At 41.8% G+C, this 27,968-nt stretch overlaps 2 protein-coding genes across 4 annotated transcripts in view; one reads left to right on the top strand and one right to left on the bottom strand.

Moving 5' to 3' along the window:
• ttc6 (tetratricopeptide repeat domain 6) overlaps positions 1-27,968 on the bottom strand; it is a 273,996-nt gene that overhangs the window by 222,495 nt on the left and 23,533 nt on the right. The window contains exon 2 of the mRNA XM_073038984.1: positions 20,669-21,708. Within this exon, the coding sequence (XP_072895085.1) occupies positions 20,669-21,685 (1,017 nt within the window). The 5' untranslated portion in view covers positions 21,686-21,708. The remainder of the gene's footprint in view (positions 1-20,668; positions 21,709-27,968) is intronic.
• On the top strand, positions 15,102-18,963 carry LOC140725052 (uncharacterized). 3 transcript variants are annotated; one of them, XM_073040013.1, is made up of 2 exons: positions 15,102-15,285; positions 16,332-18,963. In XM_073040013.1, the coding sequence occupies exon 2, from the start codon at positions 16,394-16,396 to the stop codon at positions 17,723-17,725; it is 1,332 nt and encodes a 443-aa protein (XP_072896114.1). In that variant the 5' UTR covers positions 15,102-15,285; positions 16,332-16,393; the 3' UTR covers positions 17,726-18,963. The 3 variants fall into 3 exon arrangements, with proteins under 3 accessions (XP_072896114.1, XP_072896113.1, XP_072896110.1); XM_073040012.1 differs by lacking the exon at positions 15,102-15,285 and adding an exon at positions 15,316-15,766; XM_073040009.1 differs by lacking the exon at positions 15,102-15,285 and adding an exon at positions 15,316-16,281.

Below are 27,968 nucleotides of genomic sequence, written 5' to 3'. Positions count from 1 at the left end.
TTCCATTCTCTGTATATTCATGTGCCGATCTAAGAACCTCTTGAATACTTCTGTCATATTTCCCTTACCACTACCCCTGGCAATTGTAGTCCAGGCACACACCACTCTCTGTGTAAAACAGTTGCCCCACACATCTTCCATTGAAGTTACCCCCCCCCCCACCATGTTCCTTCTAAGGTGTGCATGTGCACACATCTTTTGCTACTAACGTACAAAGGAATTTAAACCATGCACAAAAGGTTGTCACCCTCTACTTCGTTGGCATATTAAGTATATTTCACAATCATTCACAATTACATTTCTTTTTCCAGTTTCTGATGCAGACAGTGTTGTCAATGTGGAATCTGCGATGATTTGTCTGCAGATTTTAGGACTGGCTTATTTATACTGTTTTTATTGAAGAAATTATTGATTATGTTGAATTCTAGAGAAACAAAGGACACAAAGCACCAAAAAACTGCTAGTTCACTTAAAGCAGAATGGCTGAATGAAACAGTAGAAACTGCTACACCGAAAGCTCATGAGGTCAGAAATATGCAGCTACGAATAATGTTTATGTATTATACAGAAACTGGTGTTACCTGCATGAATTGTCACAATGCAAAAGTTGATGGAGAAATTGCAAGTGGGAAGAAATGGAGTGATATTCGGAAATTTGTCCTTTTAAAGCGTCATTTAACAAGCAAGTCACATATGGACAGTGTGCAAAAACTCTGGTGAGAAAATCTTTCATTACCCACTACAGGCCTGCTATATATGTTTTGTGAGAGTGCAGATGAATGAGAGCAAAAATGATCAAACCCAGAGCAGATCAAAGTTCTTATTGACAGTGTTTTGCCAACAGAGGAGATGCCAGGGGTAAGTTCTTTACTCAGAAAGTGGTGAGTGCATGGAATGAGCTGCCGGCAACGGTGGTGGAGGCAGATACGAAAGGGTCTTTTAAGAGACTTTTGGATAGGTACATGGAGCTTACAAAAATAGAGGGCTATAGGTAAGCCTAGTAATTTCTAAGGTAGGGACATGTTCGGCACAACTTTGTGGGCTGCAGTGCCTGTATTGTGCTGTAGGTTTTCTATGTTTCTGTTAAAAGGAATACATCTATAAGCTACAAAATATGTGCTGAATGCAATGATTGCCAAATAAAATACCTATCTTAATATTTTGTCAACTAGATTTGTAATTTTATAAGCTTTGTTTGACAATTTCAAACAACTTTAGCAACGTGAAAAGATTTATATTATTACATGCTGTTGTACAGTATATGAGAAATAAGACTCATTGATATGTATTTTTTTCTTTTATACAATGAACCAACAAGCTGAACTTGGCAGTTTATAATCCTTAGAATAGCTTCAGGTTTACTTCCACTTAAAAATTCAGTGCACACATGCAGAAAATTGCACAGTGTAAGATCTTTGTACACACTTCATTACACATTAGAAGGAGCATTACCCCCCATCCATCTTCAATGAATGCCCACTATGCTAGACATTCTGACCCTGGGAAAAATATACTAGTCACCTACTCTACCTGTGCCTCTTACAGTTTTAGAAACCTCAATCAGATCTCCCCTCATTCTCTGCCATTCCAGAGAAAAAAACCAAAGTATGTCCAACCTCTACTTATAGTAATGTCCTCAAATCCAGAAAGCATTCTGATAAAAGCAGAATAGACAAAGGGGAATCAATGGATGATGTTTACTTGGATTTTCAGAAGACCTTTGACATGATGCCACATATGAGGCTGCTTAACAAGAGCCCATGGTATTAGAGGAAAGACACTAGCACGGATAGAAGATTGACCAACTGGCAGGACGCAAAGAGTGGAAATAAATTAGGCCTTTTCTGGTTGGCTGCCAGTAACTAATGGTGCTCTGTAGAGTTTGATATTGGGACCCCTTCTTTTCACATTATATCAATGTTTTGGATGATGGAATTGATGGCTTTGTGGCCAAGTTTGCATACAATACAAAGACAGGCAGAGGGGTAGGTAGTGTTCAGAGAGCAGGAAATCTGCAGAAGTACTTAAGATTGAAGAATGGATAGTGAAGTGGCAGATGGAATACAATGTAGAGAAGTGCATAGTCATGCACTTTAGGAGGAGGAATAAAGGCATAGACTACTTTCTAAACTGGCAGAAAAATTTTTAAAAATCAAAATGCAAAGAAACTTGGGAGTTCTTGTGCAGGTTTCCCTAAAGGTTAAGTTGCAGATTGAGTTGGTAGTAAGGAAGGAAAATGCAATGTTAGCATTCATTTTGAGAGGACTAGAGCACAAGAGCCAAGATGTAATGCTGTGGCTTTATCAGGCATTGGTGAGACTGCACTTGAGAGTATCATGAGCAGTTTTGAGCCCCTTATCTAAGAAAAGGTGTGCTGGCATTTGAAAGGGTCCAGAGGAGGTTCACGAGAAAAATTCTGGGGATGAAAGGGTTAAGTATGAGGAGCATTTGATGATTCTGAGCCTGTGGTTGTTGGTGCTTAAAAGAATAAGGGGGTATCTCACTGAAACCTATTGAACATTGAAAGGCCTAGATAGAGTGTATATGGAGAAGATGTTTCGTTTAGTAGCTATGTCCAGGACCAGAGGGCACAGCCTCAGAATACAATGACATCCCTTTATAACGGAGATAAGGAGGAATTTTTTTTAGCCAAAGGATAGTGAATCTGTGGAATTCATTGCCACAGGTGGCTGTAGAGGCCAAGTCATTAAGTATATTTAAAGCAGAGGTTAATATGTTCTTGATTAGTCAGGGTGTCAAAGGTTACGGGGAGAAGGCAGGAGAATGGGGTTGAGAGGGATAATAAATCAGCCATGATGGAAAGTTGAAGCAGATTCGATGGGAGAAATGGCCTAATTCTGTTCCTATGTTTTATGGACTAATCTTTTTCTGCATCCTCTCCAAACCACCCATATCCTCCCTACAATGGAATGACCAGTGTTGAAAGCAATACTCCAAATGTGGACTAACTAGAGTTTTATAAAACTGCAATATAACATCCTGAAGAAGTGTATCAGCTGAAACATCAACTGTTTACTCTTTTTCATAGATGCTGCCTGACCTGCTGAGTTTACCTTGGATTTCCAGCATATGGCATATGCAGTTCTTCTTGTGTTTGGAATAATACTTCCGAACTCAAGCTCAGTTCCTCAACTAATAAGGGCATGCATGCCATACACCTTCTTTACCATCCTCCCCACTTACAGGGAGTTATGAACTTGCACCTCAAGATCCTTCTGCTCATTAGCACTGTTAGGTGTCCTGCCATAAACAGTACATTACCCTTCACATTAGATCTTCCTAGGCGCAGCACCTCACACTTGGCTAGATTAAACTCCATCTGTCATTCTACTGCTCATATTTGTAACTAATCTATATTCCACTGTATCCTTGGGCATAGCATAAACAGCAGAGGTTCCTGTAGAACACAAGTCACAGACCTAAAGTCGGGTAAGTTCCATCAACCACTACCCTGTTTTCTATGAACAAACCAATTCTAAATCCAAATGGCCAATCCACCATGAACCCATGCATTTTAATCTTCTGGATGTGCTGCTCTACCTTGTACTACCTCTGTGCACTGTATAATGGATTGATTTTGTACGAAAAACATGAAAGACAATTTTTTCCACAGTATTTCAGTACATGTAACAATAGTAAGCCAATTTACCTTATCAAATCAGATTACTTATATCCAGGCAGGCAATGAGCTAACTTGCTCATGTAAGTTAGCAAGTCATGACCTGCCCTGCATAAGGCCATACTGACTCTCCTTAATTAGGCTATGGTTTTACAAATACTCATAAATTCTATCCCAAAGAATCCTTTCTAGTTGCTTCCCTACCATTCCCTATATCTGTGCCAAAAAACTTTGTGTTCAGAATGGTTTCAATATCTGCTGCACTTCCAGCAATGAAGAATATGGAGCACTGTATCTATTATATGGTTTCCTTTATTGGGAGCTTTGTCATCAATGCATGGACAAATTATGCTCCCAAAAGGAGTATAACACTGGTGGTATCACTGCCCTGCTAAGGTCACACCTGAAGCAATCACACCACCAAATGATACTCTTTGACCTGTGCTCCAATTACCTCTAAGGGCCAATGCCTATATTTTTGAGATTCTTTTAGCAGTTTTGAATCAAAATGGTGACAGACTTCAAGTAGATGAAGGAAATTTGATAGCAGAGGAGGTAACTATTATAATCTTATAGTTTTCCACTTTGACTATCTAACATTACGTACAAGGCGCATAGAACATCTGAATGTCTAACTTCCGGGATTCCACTGTTTTTTTGTAGATAAATAAACAGTGATATTCCAGTAGTTATAACAGGCAAGGCATTAGGAGTCTTTAACCTGTGATAGTGACAGCCCACACAACAGCAATTTAGTTTTACTTTCTTATTTTTAGAACATTTTCTTGACCAGAGATAAGAGTCAATACAAGACACAGTGAAATTGTCAGAATAGAATCCCTACAAAATTAATTTATTTTCATGCTAACCCCAAAACACTTCACACCAATTGTGTCTTCTATGATTTATTTATTCAGTATGATTAAGAGTGCAGAGTGAAAGTTCAAATTGAACCTTATATATCAGGCCATTTTTGCTATCATCCCCATTCTGGATATTGTTAGATCACAGAATAAGTTCAGCTTAAAGATCTACACATATGGAATGAGTCAATAGATGTAAAACGTGGGCAGATGTGCAATAATTAACCATGGGAAAGATCTAGTTTCCAGTTTATTTTAATGTATTTCCAGATGTAGTGCAGACAGAGAAGCAAGTGTCTAGCCAGAAAAGCACATTGTTCATTCTTTCCCCAAAATAAGCTTTCAACCTTACTCAAGCAAACATGAAAATGTAGAGGCATCTATTAAAAAGTGACTAATTTTTTTTCTAATCTTATCATCAAGTTTAGTTAGAATACTATTATGCATACAGACACTTAATCTGCACCAACTTTCAACTTAAAAACAACTGTATGGAACTATAACTATCACAACACAAACATCTCCATGTAAATTATATCATGTATCTTATTTTACATGAAAGCAGATGACCAACTGAAAACAATAATCCTGCCCTCTCCAATAAATTTAATTAATTATTCTATCAACTTAGTAGCCTAAAGCTCAATTTGCATTTCAGCCCAACCTAGCCCATAACCATGAACATAAATCATTTGACAATAATACTTTCCTATTGCTTAAACGCATGAACTACCACTTTGTTCCTCTCCCCATTTTTGTTATCTAAAAATTAAATCTTTTAAAGCTTCAAAATTCACAATTTTGCTGATATCAGCACAGTGCTACCCTGCGTTAAAACAAGCATATAGTGCATTTTAACCCTTTTCTTCATCAGATCCATTCTCAATTCACTTTCAAACTGATATTTCAATAAATATTCTTGATAATTCCCACTTATTCTGAAACTGATATGTTGCCTGTCATCTTAAATCATGGCTTTTCTATAATCTCAGTTAAAGTCACTTATGGAGAAGGAATTCAAATATATTTGGATTTTGGCACTACCAGTGTGGTACACACGGACTATCAGCAATGTGTTTTCAATGCACAAAAGGAGACTGAGTTTCCAGTGTGCTTTCTCTTAAGCGCCAGTGAGATGCTCCTACTGCAGTTTGAGTAGCCTCCCTGAAGCCCAAAGAGCAAGACTTCCAAGACAAGGCTGAAGTGTGCTGGGGAACTTTCTTAGAATGGCAAATACATTGCTATTGGCACTAAAAAAAAACAAACATGAAAATCTTGAGAAACACTAGAAACATTAGAAAAACTTATTAGGTAGGCAAACATCTGCAGATTGAAACACAAGAGTTGATATTTCAATTTAGTAGCTTGGCATCAGAAGTTCTGATTCTATTTCTTTCTCCATAGTAATTACTGGCATTCTAACTTGAAATTAGCCATTTCCTAGATAATGCAAGAGACAATTAATCATCAGGTGATGGGTACATACCAAGCATGATATTTTAATAATGAAGAGAAAAGAATAATGCACACAAGCCCGTGTAAACAAAACATCTAAACCTCCAAAGTTATGCTCTGTCACATGTCATGCTTAGATAAAGCAGGTCTGATTTGGATGAAATGCTATGGACCACATGCAACTGCACATTTTTAGCAAAACTCACACCATTTTTATCACATATATCATGGCTCATTTAATTGTATGCTTGCTACAAATATAAGTGTAGACAGATTGTGACAATAATCAGTGTGTAATTCTAATTTGACATTAGAGCAGCCAAATTGGGCTTTAATGATGTGACTAATACCAAATTTTGCCTGAATGAAGAAGAGCATTCTGATGCAATAAGAGCTACCCTGCATCTGCCATTTGAATGGAACCTCAATTTCTTGATAGTTTACTGGAATTGACTGTAGAGAGATGTTGTTGCCTCTTTGAAGAATTTTGCAATTTCAGAATTTTTGAGGGAATAATATTGCTAAAGTTATACGACAATCTCCCAGATGTAATAGTGGCCAGAGGACATAGGGTAACGGAGGAACTGAAGGAAATTCACATTAGGCAGAAAATGGTGTTGGGTAGACTGATGGGACTGAAGGCTGATAAATCCCCAGGGCCTGATGGTCTGCATCCCAGGGTGCTTAAGGAGGTGGCTCTAGAAATCGTGGACGCATTGGTAATCATTTTCCAATGTTCTATAGATTCAGGATCAGTTCCTGTGGATTGGAGGGTAGCTAATGTTATCCCACTTTTAAGAAAGGAGGGAGAGAGAAAACAGGGAATTATAGATCAGTTAGCCTGACATCAGTGGTGGGGAAGATGCTGGAATCAATTATAAAAGATGAAATAGCGACACATTTGGATAACAGTAACAGGATCGGTCCGAGTCAGCATGGATTTACGAAGGGGAAATCATACTTGACTAATCTTCTGGAATTTTTTGAGGATGTAACTATGAAAATGGACAAGGGAGAGCCAGTGGATGTAGTGTACCTGGACTTTCAGAAAGCCTTTGATAAGGTCCCTCAAAGGAGAATAGTGGGCAAAATTAGAGCACATGGTATTGGGGGTAGGGTACTGACATGGATAGAAAATTGGTTGGCAGACAGGAAACAAAGAGTAGGGATTAACGGGTCCCTTTCAGAATGGCAGGCAGTGACTACTGGGGTACCACAAGGCTCGGTGCCGTGACCGCAGCTATTCAGATGAAGGGATTAAAAGTAACATTAGCAAATTTGCAGATGACACAAAACTTGGTGGCAGTGTGAAATGTGAGGAGGATGTTATGAGAATGCAGGGTGACTTGGACAGATTGGGTGAGTGGGGAGATGCAAGGCAGATGCAGTTTAATGTGGATAAATGTGAGGTTATCCACTTTGGTGTCAAGAACAGGAAGGCAAATTACTATCTGAATGGTGTCAAGTTAGGAAAAGGGGAAGTACAACGAGATCTGGGTGTCCTTGTTCATCAGTCACTGAAAGTAAGCATGCAGGTACAGCAGGCGGTGAAGAAAGCTAATGGCATGTTGACCTTCATAACAAGGGGAGTTGAATATAGGAGCAAAGAGGTCCTTCTGCAGTTGTACAAGGCCCTGGTGAGACCACACCAGGAGTATTGTGTGCAGTTTTGGTCTCCAAATTTGAGGAAGGACATTCTTGCTATTGAGGGAGTGCAGCTTAGCTTCATGAGGTTAATTCCCGGGATGGCGGGACTGTCATATGTTGAAAGATTGGAGCAACTGTGCTCGTGTACACTAGAATTTAGAAGGATGAGAAGGGATCTGATTGAATGAGCATTCTAGTTTCAACATTGCATTTCATTTGCCACCATCTTGCCCATTCTCCTAACCTGTCCAAGTCCTTCTGTAGCCTACTTGTCTCCTCAACACTACCTGCCCCTTCACCAATCTTTGTATCATCTGCAAACCTGGCAACAAAGCCATCTATTCCATCATCTAAATCATTGATAGACAGCATAAAAAGAAGCGGTCCCAACATTGACCCCAGATGAACACTATTAGTCACTGGCAGCCAACTGGACAAGGATCCTTTTATTCCCACTTGCTGCCTTCTTCCAATCAGCCAATGCTCTAATAATGTTAGTAACTTTCCTGTAATACCATGGGTTCTTAACTTGGTAAGCAGCCTCATGTGTGGCACCTTGTCAAAGGCTTTTTGAAAGTCCAAATAGACAACATCCACTGCATCCCCTTTATCTATCCTACATGTAATCTCCTCAAATAATTCTAACAGGTTCGTCGGGTAAGATTTTCCCTTAAGGAAATAATGCTGACTTTGTCCTATCTTGTCCTGTGTCATCAAGTACTCCGTAACCTCAGTCTTAACAAATGACTCCCAACATCTTCCCAACCACTGAGGTCAAGCTAACTGATCTATAAATTTCCTTTCTGCTGCCTTCCTCCTTTCTTAAAGAGTGGAGGAAAATTTGAAATTTTCCAGTCCCCTGGTAGCATGCCAGAGTCCAGTGATTATTGAAAGATCATTGCTAACGCCTCCACTATCTCTAACGCGACCTCTTTCAGAACCCTAGGGTGCAGTTCATCTGGTCCAAGTGTCAACCAATAATAACCAAAATATCCTAATCTACACAAGCTTCCCCCCACCCTTGTAAGTTAGGCACCAAAGTCCAAGGTAAATGTTGTCTGGTATATTTTGTCTGCATTCTGTCTAGTTCAATCACATTCTTTCTAGAACAGGGCAACCAAAACTTCACTCAATACCCCAACAGCATCTATACATTACATATACATCAACATCTTATATGATTGCAACACAAATTCCTAACTCCTATACTTAGTAGGCTGACTGAGAAGAAGGCCAGCGTACCAAGTGCCTTCTTCATTACTCTATCTATGTTGAGAGTTAGATTCTCACCATCTTCTAATTCACTTTGTTTTCTTCCTCAACTTCTCTCCAATTCTTCTAGCAATTTCTTTAAATTTGTTCCTTCAATATTCAACCCACCCCTCCCCAAGCTCCATCTCTCCATGTCCAAGAATTAATTTTTTCTCTCTTTCTCAGTTATGACAAAGTAGCTACAACCTGAAAATTTAACTGTTTTTCTTTCTTTCCACAGATGCTGCTTGATGTGCTCGGAATTTCCAGCTGAAATATAGTGATTAAATGATACTTGGTCAGATAGTTAACAAGCTCAGCGATCTACCTAACTCACACTCCATTTATACTTAGTCTCCTTTACGCTGCCCATCTTCTCACATACAACAATACTCAAAAATGGCTATCAATTTTATAAAGAAATATAATAATTTTCTAGCCTTATCATGGTAATACAGTTGCAAGTTCAATTCCCATCAATGAGAAAGATATCCTTCTCTCCAAGGAAAGAAATACTAATAAAATATTGTCCATTTACATTTTAAATTACTTGTAATTTTAATTTCACTGTTGCCAGTAATTAGCACTCAGGTCACTCCATCAATATTACATGCATGGCATCAACTGCAAATGTTTATGCAAGTTCAGCAGGTTGCTATACAAATTAATATGAAAATTATATGTAAGAATCTGAAACTAACTTTTTAGGCAGACAATCATTGAACTCTTTGGAAAACAAAGGAAGAAATGTAACGGCATGTGGAAGTGATGACATTCCAGACAGCAATTAAAAACAAAGACAAAACAAATAGAAATTTGGATCCCTGCATGACAAGCAACTTCTATGGAAAAGAGTACATTTGACATTTTGGGCCAACACCTTTCAGCAGGACTGCAGAAAAAAAGATGAGGAATCAGAGCAAGAACATGGGGGGAGGGGAAAGAAATGCAAAGTGATAGGTGAAATTGGGTGCGGACGGGGTGAAGTACAGAGCTGGGAAATTGAGTGGTGAAAGACACCAATCGATTTCTCAGTTCTTTACTTCCCCCTTCCCTGTTTCACCTGTCACCTTGTTTCTTCCCCTCTTCCCCCGACCTTCTAACTCTGACTCCTCATCTGTTTTTCTCCAGTCCTGCTGAAGAGTCTCGGCCCAAAACGTCAACTGTACTCTTTACCCTAGATGTTGCGTGGTCTGCTGAGTTCCTCCAGCATTTTGTATGTGTTGCTTGGATTTCCAGCATCTGCATATTTTCTCCTGTTTATAAATTTGGATCCCTAAAAGTCTCTTCAATAACATTCTGCAAAATACAACAAAAAAAGTATACAAACCAAAATATCATTACTTCAGTTCCTACTTTATGCTGAGATAATAGATATATATTGTACTTCATGTTCCTAAGCTAATAGGCTGAACGGGAATCAATGTCAATCAGAATACCTTTCTGATTATTACCATATATGTCATTCTTGAAATGTCATGTGTGCCCCAGTTCACACATATTACTGGAGTACAGCCAATACCAGTAAAAGTTATTTTGTCAAGATTCTGTGTCTTCATACGAGGATAGAAGCTCAAGGTAAAAATAGCATCTGCATTAATATGTGCATTGAATCAAACTGCACAGATGAAATTTTTTGACCCATCACATTGGTATCTAAACAAACTCTCTACCTTGGTTTCCCCTAAACAACTGATATATTTACACTTTAGGTTGGAATATAAACACAAATGAATCCTTTAGTCATAATCAGTTTCAGTATCAGTATCACTGGCCTACGTCGTAAAATTTGTTGTTTTGTGGCAGCAGTACATCGTAATACATAGTAATAAGTTTTAACTATAAATTACAATAAGAAATGCATATACAATATATAATTAATTTAAATAAGTAATGCAAAAAGAGAGCAAAAAAGAAGAAAAAAATAACCAGTGTAAATGGATTCATGGTTCATTCAGATATCTGATGGGGGATGGGAAGAAGCTGTTCCTGAAATGTTGAGTGTGTGTCTTTAGGCTCCTCCCTCAATTCTGTGTCACCAATCAATGAGATTACAGCAGGTATCCAGCCTAATTACATTTTGCCCTTATCTCTTACTATCTCTGGTTACCAAAACAGTGAGCAATCTTATATTTAAATTTAACAATTGCTCTGGCATCTGTGGATGTTTCAAACTTCTACCATCTTTTACATATAAAAGTGTTTGCTAATAGGCCGAATTGTGCTATCTGTTAAGTATGGCTCAATAGGGAAGTCTGGCTATCAATTGTTCAAGCTTCAGTATGTTTTGAAGTTTCTTTGTGGTTGAATAGTAGAATGGCAGAAGTTCAAAAGAGGTCATGTGGCAGAATATCAAAGATTTACCAGTGGGCTCACCAATGAGTTCCTGTAGAAGCACAAAGGACAGCAGAAATTACAGCTGTACGATAGACTATTTGCTCTCAGCCCCCACCCCCACCCCCTACAACATAATTCTGAGGCCTATGACTATTTACAGCCGGAATCCCAAAGCATTTTAAAAAATCACCAACTCTATCTCTGCAAAATCCTCCAAATTCACCATAAGCAAAACAGCATCAACATTCTCTCTCAAGTCAACATTCCCAGTTTTGAGGCCCTTGTCACACTTTGCCAACTTTGCTCACCTGGCCAAGTCACTTGATGCCTGCACAGACACACAACACTGAAGAACATTGAAGTTCTATTCTGAACTTTGTCATGTGAGATTACTAAAGGTTACCCTTCAGCCTCCTACATTCTAGTGGGAATGAACCCAGCCTGTACAATGTCTCCTTATAACTACAGCCCATTTTTTCTGGCAGCATCCCAGTGGACGCTGCTTCACTGTCACTTTTGCTACCACATCCTTTCTTTAGTGTAATGATCAGCACTGTACTCAAAAATCTAAGTGCTGTCTAACCAACATTTTGTACAAAGGAATGAAACTTATACACAATGCCTCAAGCTTATCAGATGTCTTTTGCAGTACCATATCCACCTGCAACACCAGTTTCAGTAAGCTATGGACTTGCACCCCAGATATCTCAGTACAACACCTCTAAGCTCCCTATAATTAACAACACCAGAACTTGACCTTCCAGAATTCCCTCACACTTGTCTGAATTAAATTCCATCTGTCACTGTTCCACTGTATCCTTATAAAACTTTCTTCACTATCTAAGACACTACCAATTGTTTATTTTGCCTGCAAACTTACTAATCTTGCTTCTTAAAATTACAGAAACATGATGACTCTGAACTATTCATGGAACCTCTTCCACATTTGACATCCTATATTTAGTATCTTGCCCACAGTTGCACATGATATGCTAAGGATGTCTAACCAATAATTGAAAAACTTTCTCGATATTGCACACCAGGTCTTTATTGCTAAAGCAAGAACTCAACATACTTGTTAGAGTCTTGAAAATGTGAGGCTTCAGATCTACTCATGTTTTGAAATGTTACCATTCAGTTTATATTGCTACTCTCAAACTTTAGTTCTGAAATTCAACAATTCATCCTCCAGTGCTTTATTAGTCTATGCCAGTGATTCTCAGTGTGGGTGGTTACATGTCCTAAGGAGGCATTAGGGGAAATAGAAGTCATGGGGGGGTTTCAAGGTTCTCAGGGAGGTGGGCAGTAAGCGGCAGCTTAACTTGAGGCACAAGACCTGAGTGACCATTAGTAGAGCGGACACTTCCAAAAGAAAAGGATGAGAGACTGGAACACAGGAAGAAACACAGCTCTGCATGACTCATCGTCACAATGCATCTGAAACTTGGCAATCTCATCCAACCTTACCAACCAAACAGACATTATTGGGGGTGCACAAATTAGCAACTAGCGTGCCTAATGGTTCTCCTTGACTCACGGAATGGAATGAGTTCATGCAATTTAACAGCTAGCAAGTCAAGCACACTCTCTCAACTTCCTCTACAGAAAACAGATTGTACTGCAATACAGTGATAGCTGGAACAAAATGATGAAATAGAGCCAATCAGAGAACCAGCTAACCCCAAGGATTTCACTTGAGGTGTTTAAAATGACCTCGACTTCATATGTGTGGTCAAGAACCATGGCCTTAGAAAAATAAAGGGCTATGGGTAACCCAAGGTAATTTCTAAAGTAAGTACATGTTGGGCATAGCATTGTGGGCTAAAGGGCCTATATTGCGCTGTAGGTTTTTGACGTTTCTATGTTTCACCTTGCTGTTCCTTTGCATGCTGCTACAATCGTTTCATCCGAGTTGACTTGCTTCGGTTATCAACATCCAATAGGCATTCCCAGTTTGTGTTTTCTTAAATTTTAATTTAGCCCTGTTAATAATGGATAAATAGGTACAGCGTGATCTCTTTGAGTCTGAAGGTGGTGAAACCTTGAAGTCTAATCCTACCAGAAATTACAGAAAGTATGCCAATACAATATTACATACCTGGAGTATGGTTTTATTCTGTTCCCGTCAGATCAGCAATGCCCATGTGTCTTATTTGTAATACTGTACTGTCTAATGAAGCCATGAAATCATTACGATTACAGAAAGACTTCCATAAAAGACACTCTGAAAAGGTTACTTATGGTATTACTTAGTTCCAGAAGAGGAAAGAAGCATTTTAAAAGCATTGCACACTTGAGTCATTTGCAAGAAAGCTAAAATAACCTTGATAATGGTCTCATTGCTTCTTATAACATTTCCAAAATGATAGTGAAGTGTGGAAAATCTCATACCATTGGTGGAAGATTAATAGTGCCTGCTGTATCTGAGTGCTCACCACTGTTCTTAAACAGTTTAAGTTTATGAAGAGATTTCTTTTGTAAAAAGTTAAAAACAAATATCAACAGAGAATCAATCTAGGATGAAATCCAAATGTACATTGAGGACAAAAGTATTCCGATTAGGAACGTGATTTCTTGTGCAGTAGATGAGCACTGTATATGACAGGTTACCATGCTGGTCTAATGGCATTTATGAAAACAGAAATCTCAAGTCTGTTTGCAATCCATTGTGTAATTCATCATCAGCATCTCTCAGCCAAAAACCTCAGCCAGCAAGTTTTTCCAAGCATGACTCGTGTAATACAGATTCTACTATCAACAAAATTAAATCTCTTCTGTTAAACAGCAGAATATTTCCCCAACTATGCCGAGAGAATGATGAAGAGTTTGAAAGCTTGCTTCTTCACACTGACATGTGTAGGCTGTCAAAAGGTTGCTGCTTAAAACATTTCTTTGACCTTTTTGACACTGTGGTAGAGCAAAAGCTCTAAGTCAACAAGAGCTTGGGAAACAAGATTAAACTTCCACATGAAGATGTGGCATACCAAGCCAATCTGAATGACAAAGTGAACATTCTAAATATGAAACTACATGGTGAGAATTTCAATTTAATTCAGGCAAAAAGCACAGTGTCCACTTTTATTGGAAAATTGGAAATATATAAGCAAAACATTGGAAGAAGAATGTTCTTGCGGTTTCCCTGCATGGAGAGTATGGCCCTCTCATAGACAGTGATTTGCAAGAGTACTGCTTACACCTGAAGAAGGATTTTTAGAATTGATTCAAGGATTTAAACAGTATGGAAATTCTGGACTGGGTAATTAACCCAGTTCTCTGCAAGGTGGAAGAACAAGAAGAGAGCTTACAAGATGAAATTATCAAAATTCAGAAAGATGATGAAGAAAAAATGTTTTTCAAAGATGTGGGCATTTGTGGTATGTGGCTACAATGTCATATGAAGTTTCCTGGTCTATGGAGAAGAGCCAAACTGCTCTTCATTTCATTTCCATCCTCAACTTTGTTGAAAGAAGCTTCAGAGAAGTGAACCACCTACTCACAAAAAACAGAAACCGCTTGGACACTGTTACACATGGGATCTTAAGTCTTACTGTCACAACTTGAACCAGATATTCAACACTTGCTAGAGCTGTCAAGCTTAATGATCACATTGATTTTGAAGCTGCTGAACAGTGCAGAGGTACTTTGTAAGCTAGGTTTAAAGACAAATAACAATTTAAAGCAGAGTCATTTTACTTATGTTAGTATATGGTCGACATATGTTTACACTGTGGAGGCGCCATAAAGTATATTATGCCCAGAAGGGGTGTTGGCAAGTATGAAGGTGCTTTAGAGAGGTGTTAGGCTAAAATCAGTTTAGAAACATTGGTCTATGCCTTTCAAAAGTCTGCAAAACAATCCTACTCATTGTTTACTACAATTATTTTTAAAATGGACTACATGTTGTTGGGGTTAATTCGTGTCAGGGTTATTTAGTGTTGGGGTTAATTCGAGACTGCCATTACAGATCAGGAGTGGCTCACGTAACACACATAATGTTAGGAGGCCGGAATGCGAGGGAGGGGGGAGCGAAACTGGGGACCCCGCTACACCGATACTATTAGTGTCACGCGATTCAGTAAACAAAAGAAACAGGTAACTCGTGAGCATATGGCTGCGGGCCAATAAGATGGACACAAGTGCCCGATATTACCTAATATGTAGCGGGGTTGTGCTGGGGGGAAAAGGGGTATAAATAAGAGCAGATTGTAAGGGGAAAACAGAACGCCTTCTCCAGCGACTCCGTGGATTCGCTGTGCCAGTTACGAATTCTGCAATAAAGCCACGTTTTGCTATATTCCGGTGTTAGTTGTCTCTCTTCCTAAAAGAACACAGGGCAGAATTTCAAGCCCAACATTTGGTGACCCCGACGTGGGGAGGGAGAGACAACACAGGCTGGCGGGTCCGACGGCAGACAACTTGCGGCCGCAAGCTCGACTAAGGTCAGGAAGTGCCTGTTATATCTAAGACTTCCACTAGATAGTCAAATCACTGAGTTAGATCTTGTCTGCTGACGGACCCTCACCAACCCCAAATTACCCTGGGAGAGATCATTCCCGGTGCAGAATCGTGACTGGTAAGTACTAACTCTTATCTGTTTTTAGGAAAATTCTCCGCCCGTGGAAAAGTCTTCTGAGTGAGGGTACCCGCCGCCCACGATGGGCATAAAAGTCTCAGGAGTGAGGAGAAAAGTGTCGCGGTACACCGTAGTACACAGGGATACTGACGGCGCCTACCTTAGACTGGTTGTTAAGAGGAGAAATCTCCCACGCGAAGGTCAGGTTTTGAAAGGCGACCGTCCCACATTTGATCCTCTCTGTGTACTAGGGAGCCATGGAGCACTTCAATTTCGAGTTACCGAAACTCAGACATTTGTGTGTTGAGTAACAGAGTATATGAGAGTTTTTAGAAATATGGTAAAATTGATAACTGTGCGAGTTCAATAAACTAACAGTGAGCAGCCGCAGGGGTCGGACACCATCAAGGTAGGAGTGGAAGTGTTCCTCCGAGGCCCAGGGAAGCTCACCTGGAACGGAAAACGGTGGCATGGTCCATACCCTGTCACCGAGGTCTCCAACAGGGCATTAAAAGGTAAGAAGGGAGGGGGACAATAACTGGCACCATTTCTCGCACTGCTCCAGGACAAAGAAAGGAAGACCGATTGATCCCGATTCCGACATAGAGGAGGAGGAAGCCGAGGAAGATGACGCCATGGAAAACCCTGATATGGGTAGGAGTAATGCTCCTAGGTAAGGCGCCGATGGCCGAAGCGGGAAGGGGAGGAGATGCGTGCGGAGCGAATATCATCCTTAATGCGGACCCTCATACAGGTAGGACATTCCAGTTCGACCTGTGCGATGTGATCAACTGTTGGGGCGACAAGAAAGCCTGGACTGGGTATAATGTCTACATGTGTCCATTCACCTTGGGATACCCGAACCCATGGGTAAAGGAGTGTAGCGCATGGATGAATGTATGGTGGTGGACGGGCCCAGACCAGTCCTGGCTGGATAATAGGCCAACCAATCAAGGGTCCTCCAAACCCTACTATGAGTTTAAGAGGAAGGTGAGCCTTTACAGGGGTTCCGTTTGGGGAAGAAAGCAGGGAGCAAACCCGTTAATCCTGACACTCAAGGAAGGAATACACAACCCTTTTAGTATGGAGGGATGGTCGTCACAGACCTGCTCCACTCATCGCGGGTCAAAGAACGGGGCAGGGGGCGTGCTCTATCTGATCATAAGGGCGGACGTGACAGGCCGAGACCCATGGGGAATTATCCGGATTAATCTGGGAACCCACACAGACCCAGGATTGGGTCCCACAGCCAGCCCTGTCCTGGTAAAGAGTTCGGACACGAATAAGATAACTCCCCGGGAGTACATTGCAATTGAGACAGGGTACGTGGAAGCAAACGCCTGGGTTGACCGAGTGGTCCAATACACCACCCAGGCAGCGATAGGGGACTGCTGGGTATGTGCTACGGGGAAACCCACACTCCTCATGAGTCCCAGCCCCTTCGAGGAAGGAAACGACACCTTCCGTTGCGCCCTCGAACTCATGTCACTAACCAACCCCTCTGCCGGGTGTAAGTCCTGGGAAACCTATTTCCCCATGGCCCCGGCCAATGGGACCCCACCAGCCTTTAGGGTGGACCCGATCAGGAACATCACTTGCGTTACTAACCTGTCCCCGTCGGATCAGCCCTACAGAGTGGGCAACCTACCTGACAGTGCGTGTTCTACCTGGATCAGTCTTACTGGCACCGAAAACGCCACCATGCTGTCTGTCAGCAGAGCGGACCTCTGGTGGTACTGTGGGAAACAGGTCCTATATAATTGGCTACCTGTAAACTGGGAGGGGACCTGCACCCTGATCACTCTAAATGTACCTCTTTTCATTGCGGCAAAGAATCCAGGGGACTACACCCTCAACCCAATCCCTGATGAAATCGGGAGGTGGTATAGGAACAAGAGGGCGCTCACTGAAAGGGGGGAAAGGAACCCCGATGGGATATGGATCGATGCTATCGGTTAGGCTAGAAACATCCCGGACGAATATAAACTGGCAGACGAGGTAGCTGCAGGCTTTGAGAGCTTTCCACTTTTTTCAGCCATATTCCCAATCACGACCAATAAAAATGTCAACCGGATCAACCTGATCCACTATAACGTTCAGAGGCTGGCTAATCTAACCAGGGACATCGCGGAAGCCGTCCACGAGCAGCTATCACAGACGTCCCTAATGACCCTGCAGAACAGAATTGCCATAGATATGATCTTAGCAGAGAAGGGCGGAGTGTGCGCCCTGTTTGGTGACATGTGCTGTATGACCATAGCGAACAATACAGGCCCGGACGGATCACTAACCAAGGGCTTGACTAAATTGCGATCCCTGGCCAATGAGCTAAAGCAACAATCAGGAGTCAATAACCCAGTGCTGAATTGGTTGAAACGTACGTTTGGGGAATGGGGGGTCCTACTTGGACAGTTGGCACTGGGACTGTCTATTTCAATTGCTATCTTTATCACGTGTGGTTGTTGTTGCGGGACTATAGATCGAGCCTTGACCGGAAAGGATGGACCTCCACCGGCGTACCAGGCACCCTTGTTCCCAGTGGAAGGGGAGGACACGGCCCTCCCGGAAAGTGGACGCGCTATGGGAGGACACGGACTGAAATGGACCATGGCAAAGGGGGGGGATTGTGAATTTGTTATTGATTAAGTTTTCTGAAATGTTGCATGCTACTTGTAAAAATTGCGGATGTTTAGGGAACCCCTACCCATATTTTGTGACCCTAGGTCGGACAAATCAGGATAAGCAAATAGGGAGGACACGCCAAAGAGTGCCGGGGGACGCTCACCTCTCTGCCTGATCCCGGCAGCCGCGGAAAAGATTGTAAGGGATGTGGGGATGTGGCCTCTGGGAGGCCAAGGGAGGGAGTGTTGGGGTTAATTCGTGTCAGGGTTATTTAGTGTTGGGGTTAATTCGAGACTGCCATTACAGATCAGGAGTGGCTCACGTAACACACATAATGTTAGGAGGCCGGAATGCGAGGGAGGGGGGAGCGAAACTGGGGACCCCGCTACACCGATACTATTAGTGTCACGCGATTCAGTAAACAAAAGAAACAGGTAACTCGTGAGCATATGGCTGCGGGCCAATAAGATGGACACAAGTGCCCGATATTACCTAATATGTAGCGGGGTTGTGCTGGGGGGAAAAGGGGTATAAATAAGAGCAGATTGTAAGGGGAAAACAGAACGCCTTCTCCAGCGACTCCGTGGATTCGCTGTGCCAGTTACGAATTCTGCAATAAAGCCACGTTTTGCTATATTCCGGTGTTAGTTGTCTCTCTTCCTAAAAGAACACAGGGCAGAATTTCAAGCCCAACAATGTCTAGGCCAATAGTATATATAAATAGGAGAACTGTCAACAGTGGTACAAAAGACCATAAGATATAGGAGCAGAATACGGGCGATCAGCTCATCCAGTCTGCTCCACCATTCTACTGTATTACATTTTCGATTTATTATCCTTCTCAACCCCATTCTCCTGCCTTCTTTCTTTAGCCTTTGATGGCCCTACTAATCGAGAAGCTTTAAATTTACCCAATTACTTGGCCTCCACAGCCATCTGTGGTAATGCATCCATAGATTCACCACTCTCTGGCTAAATAAATTCCTCCTCATCTCTGTTCTAAAGATTCATCTTTCTATGCTGAGGCTGTACCCTCTGGTTTTAGACTCCTCCACTAAAGGAAACATTCTATTTGCATCCACTCCATCTAGGCCTTTCAATATTCAATAGGTTTGAATAAGAAACCCACCCCCAATGTTTTATCCTCCAGCAAGTACAGGCCCAGAGTCATCAAATACTCCTCATGCCCTTTCATTCCTGGAATCATTCTCATGAACCTCCTCTGGAACCTCTTCAATGTCTGCACATCCTTTATTAGATAAGAGGCCAAAACTGCTCAAAATACAATCTGACCAATGCCTTATAAAGCCCAAACATTACGTCCTTGCTTTAATATTCTAATCCTCTCAAAATGAACGCTAACACTGCATTTGCCTACCACCAATTGAACCTGCAAGTTAACCTTTAGGGAATCCTGTATGGAGGCTCCCAAGTCCCTTTGCACCTTTGATTCCTGAATTTTCTCCCCATTTAGAATATAGTCTTTATTCGTTCTACAAAAATGCATGAACATGCATATCCATAACATTATATTCCATCTGCCACTTTTTTGCTCATTCTCCTTATCTGTATAAGTCCCTGGATGACACAACTTGGTGCACCTCTCAGTCTGAAAAGTAACTGTTCACCACTGCATGCTGCAATCTGGGTCTTGGCCAATTCTATATACATGATGTCACTACACTTTTAATTCCACAGGCAGTAATTTTGCTAGCAAACCCATTAGAGAATGTATTATCCATAATTTTCTGAACATCCACAACAACAGCAACATCAACTTGTATTAATTTTCTACATTATCAAAGAAAATCAAGTTAGTTGACCATAATTTGCCTTGAATAAATTTGTGTTGCCTGTCCTTATATTAACAACTAACTTATCAATCTGTATGAATCATGCCTTACCTTCATCCGCATCCACCCAACCCGACTCGTGTTTCTTGATGCTTGGACAGATGATGCAGCTTCACATGCCACCCCAGCCCCTAAAGCAGAGACTGACTCTATAAAGTGTCAGCATATCCCAGTGAAATAATCAATGTTGATGGGATTCTATTCCACTACAGTAAACTACAATTTACTTTCCTCAACATAATGATAATCATACTGTATTTGTGCATTTAGATTTATGGTTTTGTTAAATACTTTAAAGCATCGGATCCATCACATATTACATCTCGAGGATTTTGTCTCAAACACTGCATCAAAAGTACTGCACTTCTGAAAATCTACATTCAACTTCCAGTTAAAAGCAAGTACAAGTATGTTATGGTTCACTTACCTCACTTTTACTGCTATAACTGTAACCAAGCACTCTGTCCAACAGTCCTTTGATCTTTAGATCTGAAGCAGACTGGGAGGTGGTTTGTCTCACAGACCACAGTGAAGCAATGATTTCATCTACAGATTTTGCCTTAGCTGTAAATGTTTGTTGGGCTGCGGTCAGGGACTGCTCGGGCTTGCTCAGTTGGAAGTTTCTTTCATATATTTTTGGTGTGTCTGACATTGCGAGATATTTAGCTTCTTCCAGCAGTTCAGAAACAGACCTCAAACCTTGGGAATGAATGGAATGAGTGCCATCTTCTTTATCAAGATGGACACTTGCGTCATCTGATGTTTGTTTTGTTGGAGAAATGAATTTTTTGAGATTTTCCTTTTTATTACTTTGTTCAGCTGTGTCTGAAGGAACATTACCTCTTTCACTAACGTCATAGTCAACTTTAACATTACTACCATGTAATCTTAGGCTGGAAGCAGAAACTTTACCAGCTTGCTCAGAAACAAGAGCAGATGATTCAGGTGTAGGAGACTTCCTTGTACTAATGGGTTTCAAAGAACTAGGTTTAGGTGGTGGTTCAGGCCTTCTTGTCATACATAAACCTTTAACCGTACCTGCAACAGGAGCTATTGCTGACCTGAAAACATCCTCTTTTTTACCATCTACTTCATGCAGTTGCAAACCTATCAATTTCTTTTTACCAGATGGATATCCCTTTTCAACAACGGATCTCTTATTTTTCCGTTGGGGATCTGCCTTGGTTGTTTGACTTAGTAGCCGGGAGTCATCTTCATTATTACTTTTTAAAGTCTTGCTTATTTGTGTATCTTCAGATAATTGCATAGGGCTGTCAGTTGTCAGCTTGAACTTTTCTTGTACATGATTTCCTGCTGCTGGAAGCACAGTACATGATGTCTTACTTAAATGGTGTAAGTCTGGTTGTGGCATCATGTATAAACTGTCCTGCACTTGTATATCTTCAGAGAGATGTGAAACAAAATTCTTCTGTGTTTCAGACATCTCAAGACTCTTGCAGTATTGATCTGTGGGGACAAAAGCTATACAGTTAATTCTATTACTGCACACATTTTGTCCAAATTATTTGTGTACCAAGCACTGTACAACACAGACTGAGCTACAGCAAGATCTCTTTAAAATCAAGCTAGACATGCAAACCTAAATAATATTCTTAATTGATCTTACTTTGCAAATCAAACCATAGATGTTATCAACAAATTAAAAAGAAAGAGAATGTTCAAGAATTATTTTTTCTATATTACATTCAAATATTTGTCCAAGCATTATAATTCAGTTCATCTTTATCTTTTTCAAAACCTTGAGATGAACTATGGCAAATAAGAATTCATTGTACATTCTACTTGATTCCACTTTTTAAAAAATGCTTAAAGATCTCTTCACTTAAAAATGTAATGAAAATGTCAGGTTGAAGATCTTAGCTCAATAATATTTAAACTAGATTGAAAAATAAATTTTTAACATTTTGAAATACTTGAAATATTTTTATTTCTTTGCTCACACATGCAAAAAGTCAACCTTAACTAAACTAATGCTTAGGGATCTCAGATTTAATCCAGAAAACGGGTGGAAATTTTCCTCTTTTGTTTATTATGAATCTTTCTTAAAAGTTTGTGACAGGTAGCTCAGAATCACTAGCCCATGATAGATGGTGAAATAATGTATTCAAGTGTAGTAATGCTCCATTACCTGATAAAAATATACTACACATTTCAATTTCATATTTCAATGAAATATTTGTAATCAAATGTCACTAAGTAGATGGATAAATAAAACCAAGAAAAATATTCCTCAAGCTGCCTCTGCTCACTGAGACGCTTGGCAGAGCTGTTTTGTAATTTACGTAGCATGACTTGTATTCTGGTTCAGTTCCCAGTAGTTCTGCACCACTTGTAGCCCCAAGCAATAATTCCTCCCTCCTAGATAATATTTGAGAGATTTCAACATGTTTTATTTTTGCAACTCAGCAAATAAGTAACATAAATTCTATATATCAAATTCAAGGAATGGTGGTTACAATTCCTTATGAGAGTCCATTGCACCATTGTTTAAAGCAAGAACTACATCCATTACTGTAATTTTTACTATAGTACTAATAATGAATGAACGGTTTGTTCTTTTAAGGTAATTGCATCTAGATATACAATGAATGCAGAATACTGTACTTCCCATGCTTGATTAAGCCACAATCCTTAAAAACAAGTAAATTAGACACAAAGTACACTGCAGATGCTGTGGTCAAATCAACATGTACAAACAAGCTGGAGGAACTCAGCAGGTCGGGCAGCATCCGTTGAAAGGAGCAGTCAACGTTTCGGGCCGAGACCCTTCATCAGGCCCTATAAAGAAGGAGGGGGCAGGGGCCCTATAAAGAAGGTGGGGGGAGGGTAGAATGTGCCAGGTGAAAAACCAATCAGAGGAAAGATCAAGGGGTGGGGGAGGGGAAGCAGGGAGGGGATAGGCAGGAGAGTTGAAGAAGGAATCTAAGGGGAAAGTGCTATGGGTAGTAGAAGAAGGCAGAATCATGAGAGAGGTGATAGGCAGCTAGAAGAGGAGACAGACTGAAAGTGGGATGGGGAAAGGGAGAGGGAGGGAATTACCAGAAGTTGGAGAATTCGATGTTCATACCAAGGGACTGGAGACTATCCAGACGGTATATGAGGTGTTGCTTCTCCAACCGGAGTTTGGCCTCATCATGGCAGTAGAGGAGGCTATGTGTGGACATATCCGAATGGGAATGTGAAGCAGAGTTGAAGTGAGCGGCAACCGGGAGATCCTGTCTGTTGTGGCGGACGGAGCAGAGGTGCTCGACGAAGTGGTCCCCCAATCTGCATCGGGTCTCGCTGATGTAGAGGAGACAGCACCAGGAGCACCGGATGCAATAGATTATACCAACAGACTCACAAGTGAAGTGTTGCCTCACCTGGAAGGACTGTTTGGGGCCCTGAATGGTGGTAAGAGAGGAGGTGTAGGGACAGGTGTAGCACTTACACTTGCAGGGATAAGTACCAGGTGGGAGATCTGTGGGGAGGAACGTGTGGACCAGGCAGTTGCGGAGGGAATAATCCCTGCGAAGAGCAGAGAGGGGTAGAGAGGGAAAGATGTCCTTAGTGGTGAGGTCCTGTTGAAAATGGCGGAAGTTGCAGAGGATAATATGCTGGATCAGGAGGGCTGGTGGGGTGATAGGTGAGGACAAGGGGAACACGGTCCCTGTTGCGGTGACAGGAGGATGGGGTGAGGGCCGAAGTGCGGGAAATGGAGGAGATGTGGGTGAGGGCATCATTGATGACGGCAGAAGGGAAACCACGATTCTTAAAGAAAGAGGACATTTGGAATGTCCTTTTCCTTCGATACATTGACGACTACATTGGTACTGCTTCCTGTATCCATGCTGAGCTCGTCAATTTCATTGACTTTGCCTCTAACTTTCACCCAGCCCTCAAATTCACTTGGTCCATCTCAGATTTTCTCTCCCCTTTCTCGATCTCTGGGTCTCCATCTCTGGAGATAGACTGTCCACTGACATCTATAAACCCACTGACTCCCATAACTACCTTGATTATACCTCTTCCCACCCTGCCAAATGCAAAAATGCTATTCCCTATTCCCAGTTCCTCCGTTGCACCTGCTCCAAGGATGAGGCTTTCCGTTCCAGAACATCCCAAATGTCCTCTTTCTTTAAGAATCGTGGTTTCCCTTCTGCCATCATCAATGATGCCCTCGCCCGCATCTCCTCCATTTCCTGCACTTTGGCCCTCACCCCATCCTCCTTGACACCACAACAGGGACTGTGTTCTCCTTGTCTTCACCTATCACCCCGCCAGCCTCCGGATCCAGCATATTATCCTCCGCAACTTCCGCCACCTTCAACAGGACCCCACCACTAAGGACATCTTTCCCTCTCTACCCCCTCTGCTTTTCGCAGGGATCGTTCCCTCCGCGACTGCCTGGTCCACATGTCCCTCCCCACAGATCTCCCACCTGGTACTTATCCCTGCAAGCGTAAGTGCTACACCTGTCCCTACACCTCCTCACTTCACCATTCAGGGCCCCAAACAGTCCTTCCAGGTGAGGCAACACTTCACTTGTGAGTCTGTTGGGTTAATCTATTGCATCCAGTGCTCCCTCCTCTACATCGACGAGACCTGACACAGAATGGGGGACCACTTCGTCGAGCACCTCTGCTCCATCTGCCACAACAGACAGGATCTCCCGGTTGCCACTCACTTCAACTCTGCTTCACATTCCCATTCAGATATGTCCACACATGGCCTCCTCTACTGCCATAATGAGGCCAAACTCAGGTTGGAGGACCAACACCTCATATACCGTCTGGGTAGTCTCCAGCCCCTTGGTATGAACATCAAATTCTCCTACATCCAGTAATTTCCTCCCTCTCCCTTCCCCCATCCCACTTTCACTCTGTCTCCTCTTCTAGCTGCCTATCACCTCTCTCATGATTCTGCCTTCTTCTACTACCCATAGTGCTTTCCCCTTACATTCCTTCTTCAACTCTCCGGCCTATCCCCTCCCTGCTTCCCCTCCCCCACCCCTTGATCTTTCCTCTGATTGGTTTTCCACCTGGAACATTCCAGCCTCCCCCCACCTTCTTTATAGGACCCCTGCCCCCTCCTTTAGTCCTGACGAAGGGTCTCGGCCCGAAACATTGACTGCTCCTTTCAACAGATGCTGCCCGACCTGCTAAGTAAATTAGGCATGTGCTTCAGCAGGCTCATCTTGCATAATTTCCTCGTGGCTCATTTTATGTGGGCTAGAAGCAGATTCTCTGCACTACAGAAATTGGTAATCATAAGTGCAGTCTTGAGGAAAGAGATGAAGGAAAGAAAGGTAGTGGGAATATTCAGGAGGTGGAAAAATAATATATAGGTTCTGCACTAGAAATAAGTGGAAAAAAAATTCAAATTCAACTAGAATAACTGATATATGCACAAAGGCATAAAGATTAATGTTAGAGTGGCTAGGCTTTGGCTCAACAGACTTGGGCGAGAACAGGTGCAGGATAGAACGTAAGTTTGAAAGGTTAGAGGCAAAACAGTGCAGGCAGGATGGTAATTCAAACAGTGGAATGGTGCTCCTATAAGATGTGGGTATCGGGAAACCTAACAGTCTCCCTGTTGATTACATCTGCAGGAAGTGCACGCAACATCAGCTCCTGACTGACAAGGAACTAGAGCTGAAGCTGAATGCACTTAGGACCATCTAGGAGGCTGAAAACCTCATAGATAAGTCTTTTACTGAGGTAGTCACACCCAGTGTGCAGACTTCATAGAGAAAATGGGTGATCATCAGAAGTAAGGGGAGTAAGCAGTTATTGCAGGGTTCCCCTCTGGCTATTCCCCTCATAAATAAGAAAACTCCTTTGGATACTGCTGAGGGGATTACCTATCAGGGCACAGCAGCAGCAGCCAGGCTAGTGGCACTGTGGCCGGCTCTGAGGCTCAGCAAGGAAGGGTAAAGTCAGGCAAAGCGACAGTGATAGGAGACTCAATAATCAGGAGGACAAATTCTGTGACCAAGAAAGAGAAGCCAAAATAGTGTGTTACCTCTCAGGTGCTAGGGTTCAGGATGTCTTAGAGCAGCTGCAGAAGACTCTCAAAAGGGAGGGTGTACATCCAAAAGCCATGGTGCACTTTGGCACCAATGGCATATGCAGAAAGGGAGAAAGATCACAAGACCATAAGACATAGCAGCAGAATTAGGCCAACTGGCCCATCGAGTCTGCTCTGCCATTCAATCATGGCTGATCCTTTTTTCTATCTTCTCCTCAAACCCAGTTCCTGGCCTTCTCCCCGTAACCTTTGAAGCCATGTATAATCAAGAACTATCAATCTCTGCCTTAAATACACCCAACGACCTGGCCTCCACAGCTGCATGTGGCAACAAATTCACCATCCTTTGGCTAAAGAAATTTCTCCGCATCTCTGTTTTAAAAGGGCGCCCCTCTATCCTGAGGCTGTGCCCTTTGTCCTAGACTCTCCCACCATCCTTTCCACATCTACTCCATCTGGCCCTTTCAACATTCAAAGGGTTTCAATGAGATCCCTCCTTATCCTTCTGAACTCCAGTGAGTACAGATCCAGAGCTATCAAACGTTCCTTGTATGTTAACCCATTCATTCCTGGAATCATCCTTGTGAACCTCCTCTGGACCCTCTCCAATGCCAGCATATCTTTTCTAAGATGAGGGGCCCAAAACTGTTCACAATACTCAAGGTGAGCCCTCACCAGTGTCTTATAAAGCCTCAGCATCACATCCTTGCTCTTGTATTCTAGACCTCTTGAAATTAATGCTAACATGGTACTTGCCTTCCTCACCACCAACTCAACCTGCAAGTTAACCTTCAGGGTGTTCTGCACAAGGACTCCCAAGTCCCTATGCAACTCAGATTCCTGGATTTTCTCCCCGTTTAAAATAGTCCGCACATTTATTTCTACTTCCAAAGTGCATGACCATGCATTTTCTAACATTGTTTTTCATTTGCCATTTTCTCGCCCATTCTCCTAATCTGTCTAAGTCCTTCTGCATCTCACCTGTTTCCTCAACACTACCTGCCCCCCCCCCCCCCCACCAATCTTTGTGTCGTCTGCAGACTTGGCAACAAAGCCATCTATTTGAAAAGGTCCTACACAGTGAGTATAACGAGTTAGATAATAGGACCTTCAGGGAAGTAATCTCTGGATTACTCTCAGTGCCACGTGCTGTCAAGGCAGGAATAGAATGATAGTACAGATGAATGAGTGGCTAAGAAAGTGGTGCAGGGGGCAGGGATTCAGATTTTTGAATCATTGGGATCTCTTCTGGAGAAGGGGTGACCTGTACAAAAAGGATAGATTGCACTTGAAGCAAAGCACTATTCTTGCAGCAGATTTGCTAGAGGTGCTGGGGAGGGTTTAAACGAATTTGGCAGGGAGATGGTAACTGGAGTGATAGGGCTGAGGATGGGGTAGTTGGTATACAAGTCACTGCAGTGTGTAGTGAGACTGGGAGGATGAACAGGTGATAGGCAAAATTTCAGTTAGACAGATGAGGTAAAGTGTAACATGGGGGCAAAATCAAAAAGGTGATCAATATGGGACTGAAGATTTTATATTTGTATGCACACATTATATGGAATAAGGTAGATGTTCTTGTAGTGCAGTTACAGGTTGGCAGTTTGACATTGTGGGCATCACTGAGACATGGCTAAAAGAAGATCATAGTTGAAAGCTTAACATGCAAGAAAATACATTATATCGAAAGGACAAGT

The sequence above is a fragment of the Hemitrygon akajei genome, chromosome 3 (genome assembly GCF_048418815.1).
Source record: "Hemitrygon akajei chromosome 3, sHemAka1.3, whole genome shotgun sequence".
NCBI classification, from domain to species: Eukaryota; Metazoa; Chordata; class Chondrichthyes; order Myliobatiformes; family Dasyatidae; genus Hemitrygon; species Hemitrygon akajei.
Note: the sequence above shows the minus strand (reverse complement) of the source record. Positions and strands in the feature narration are given on the sequence as shown.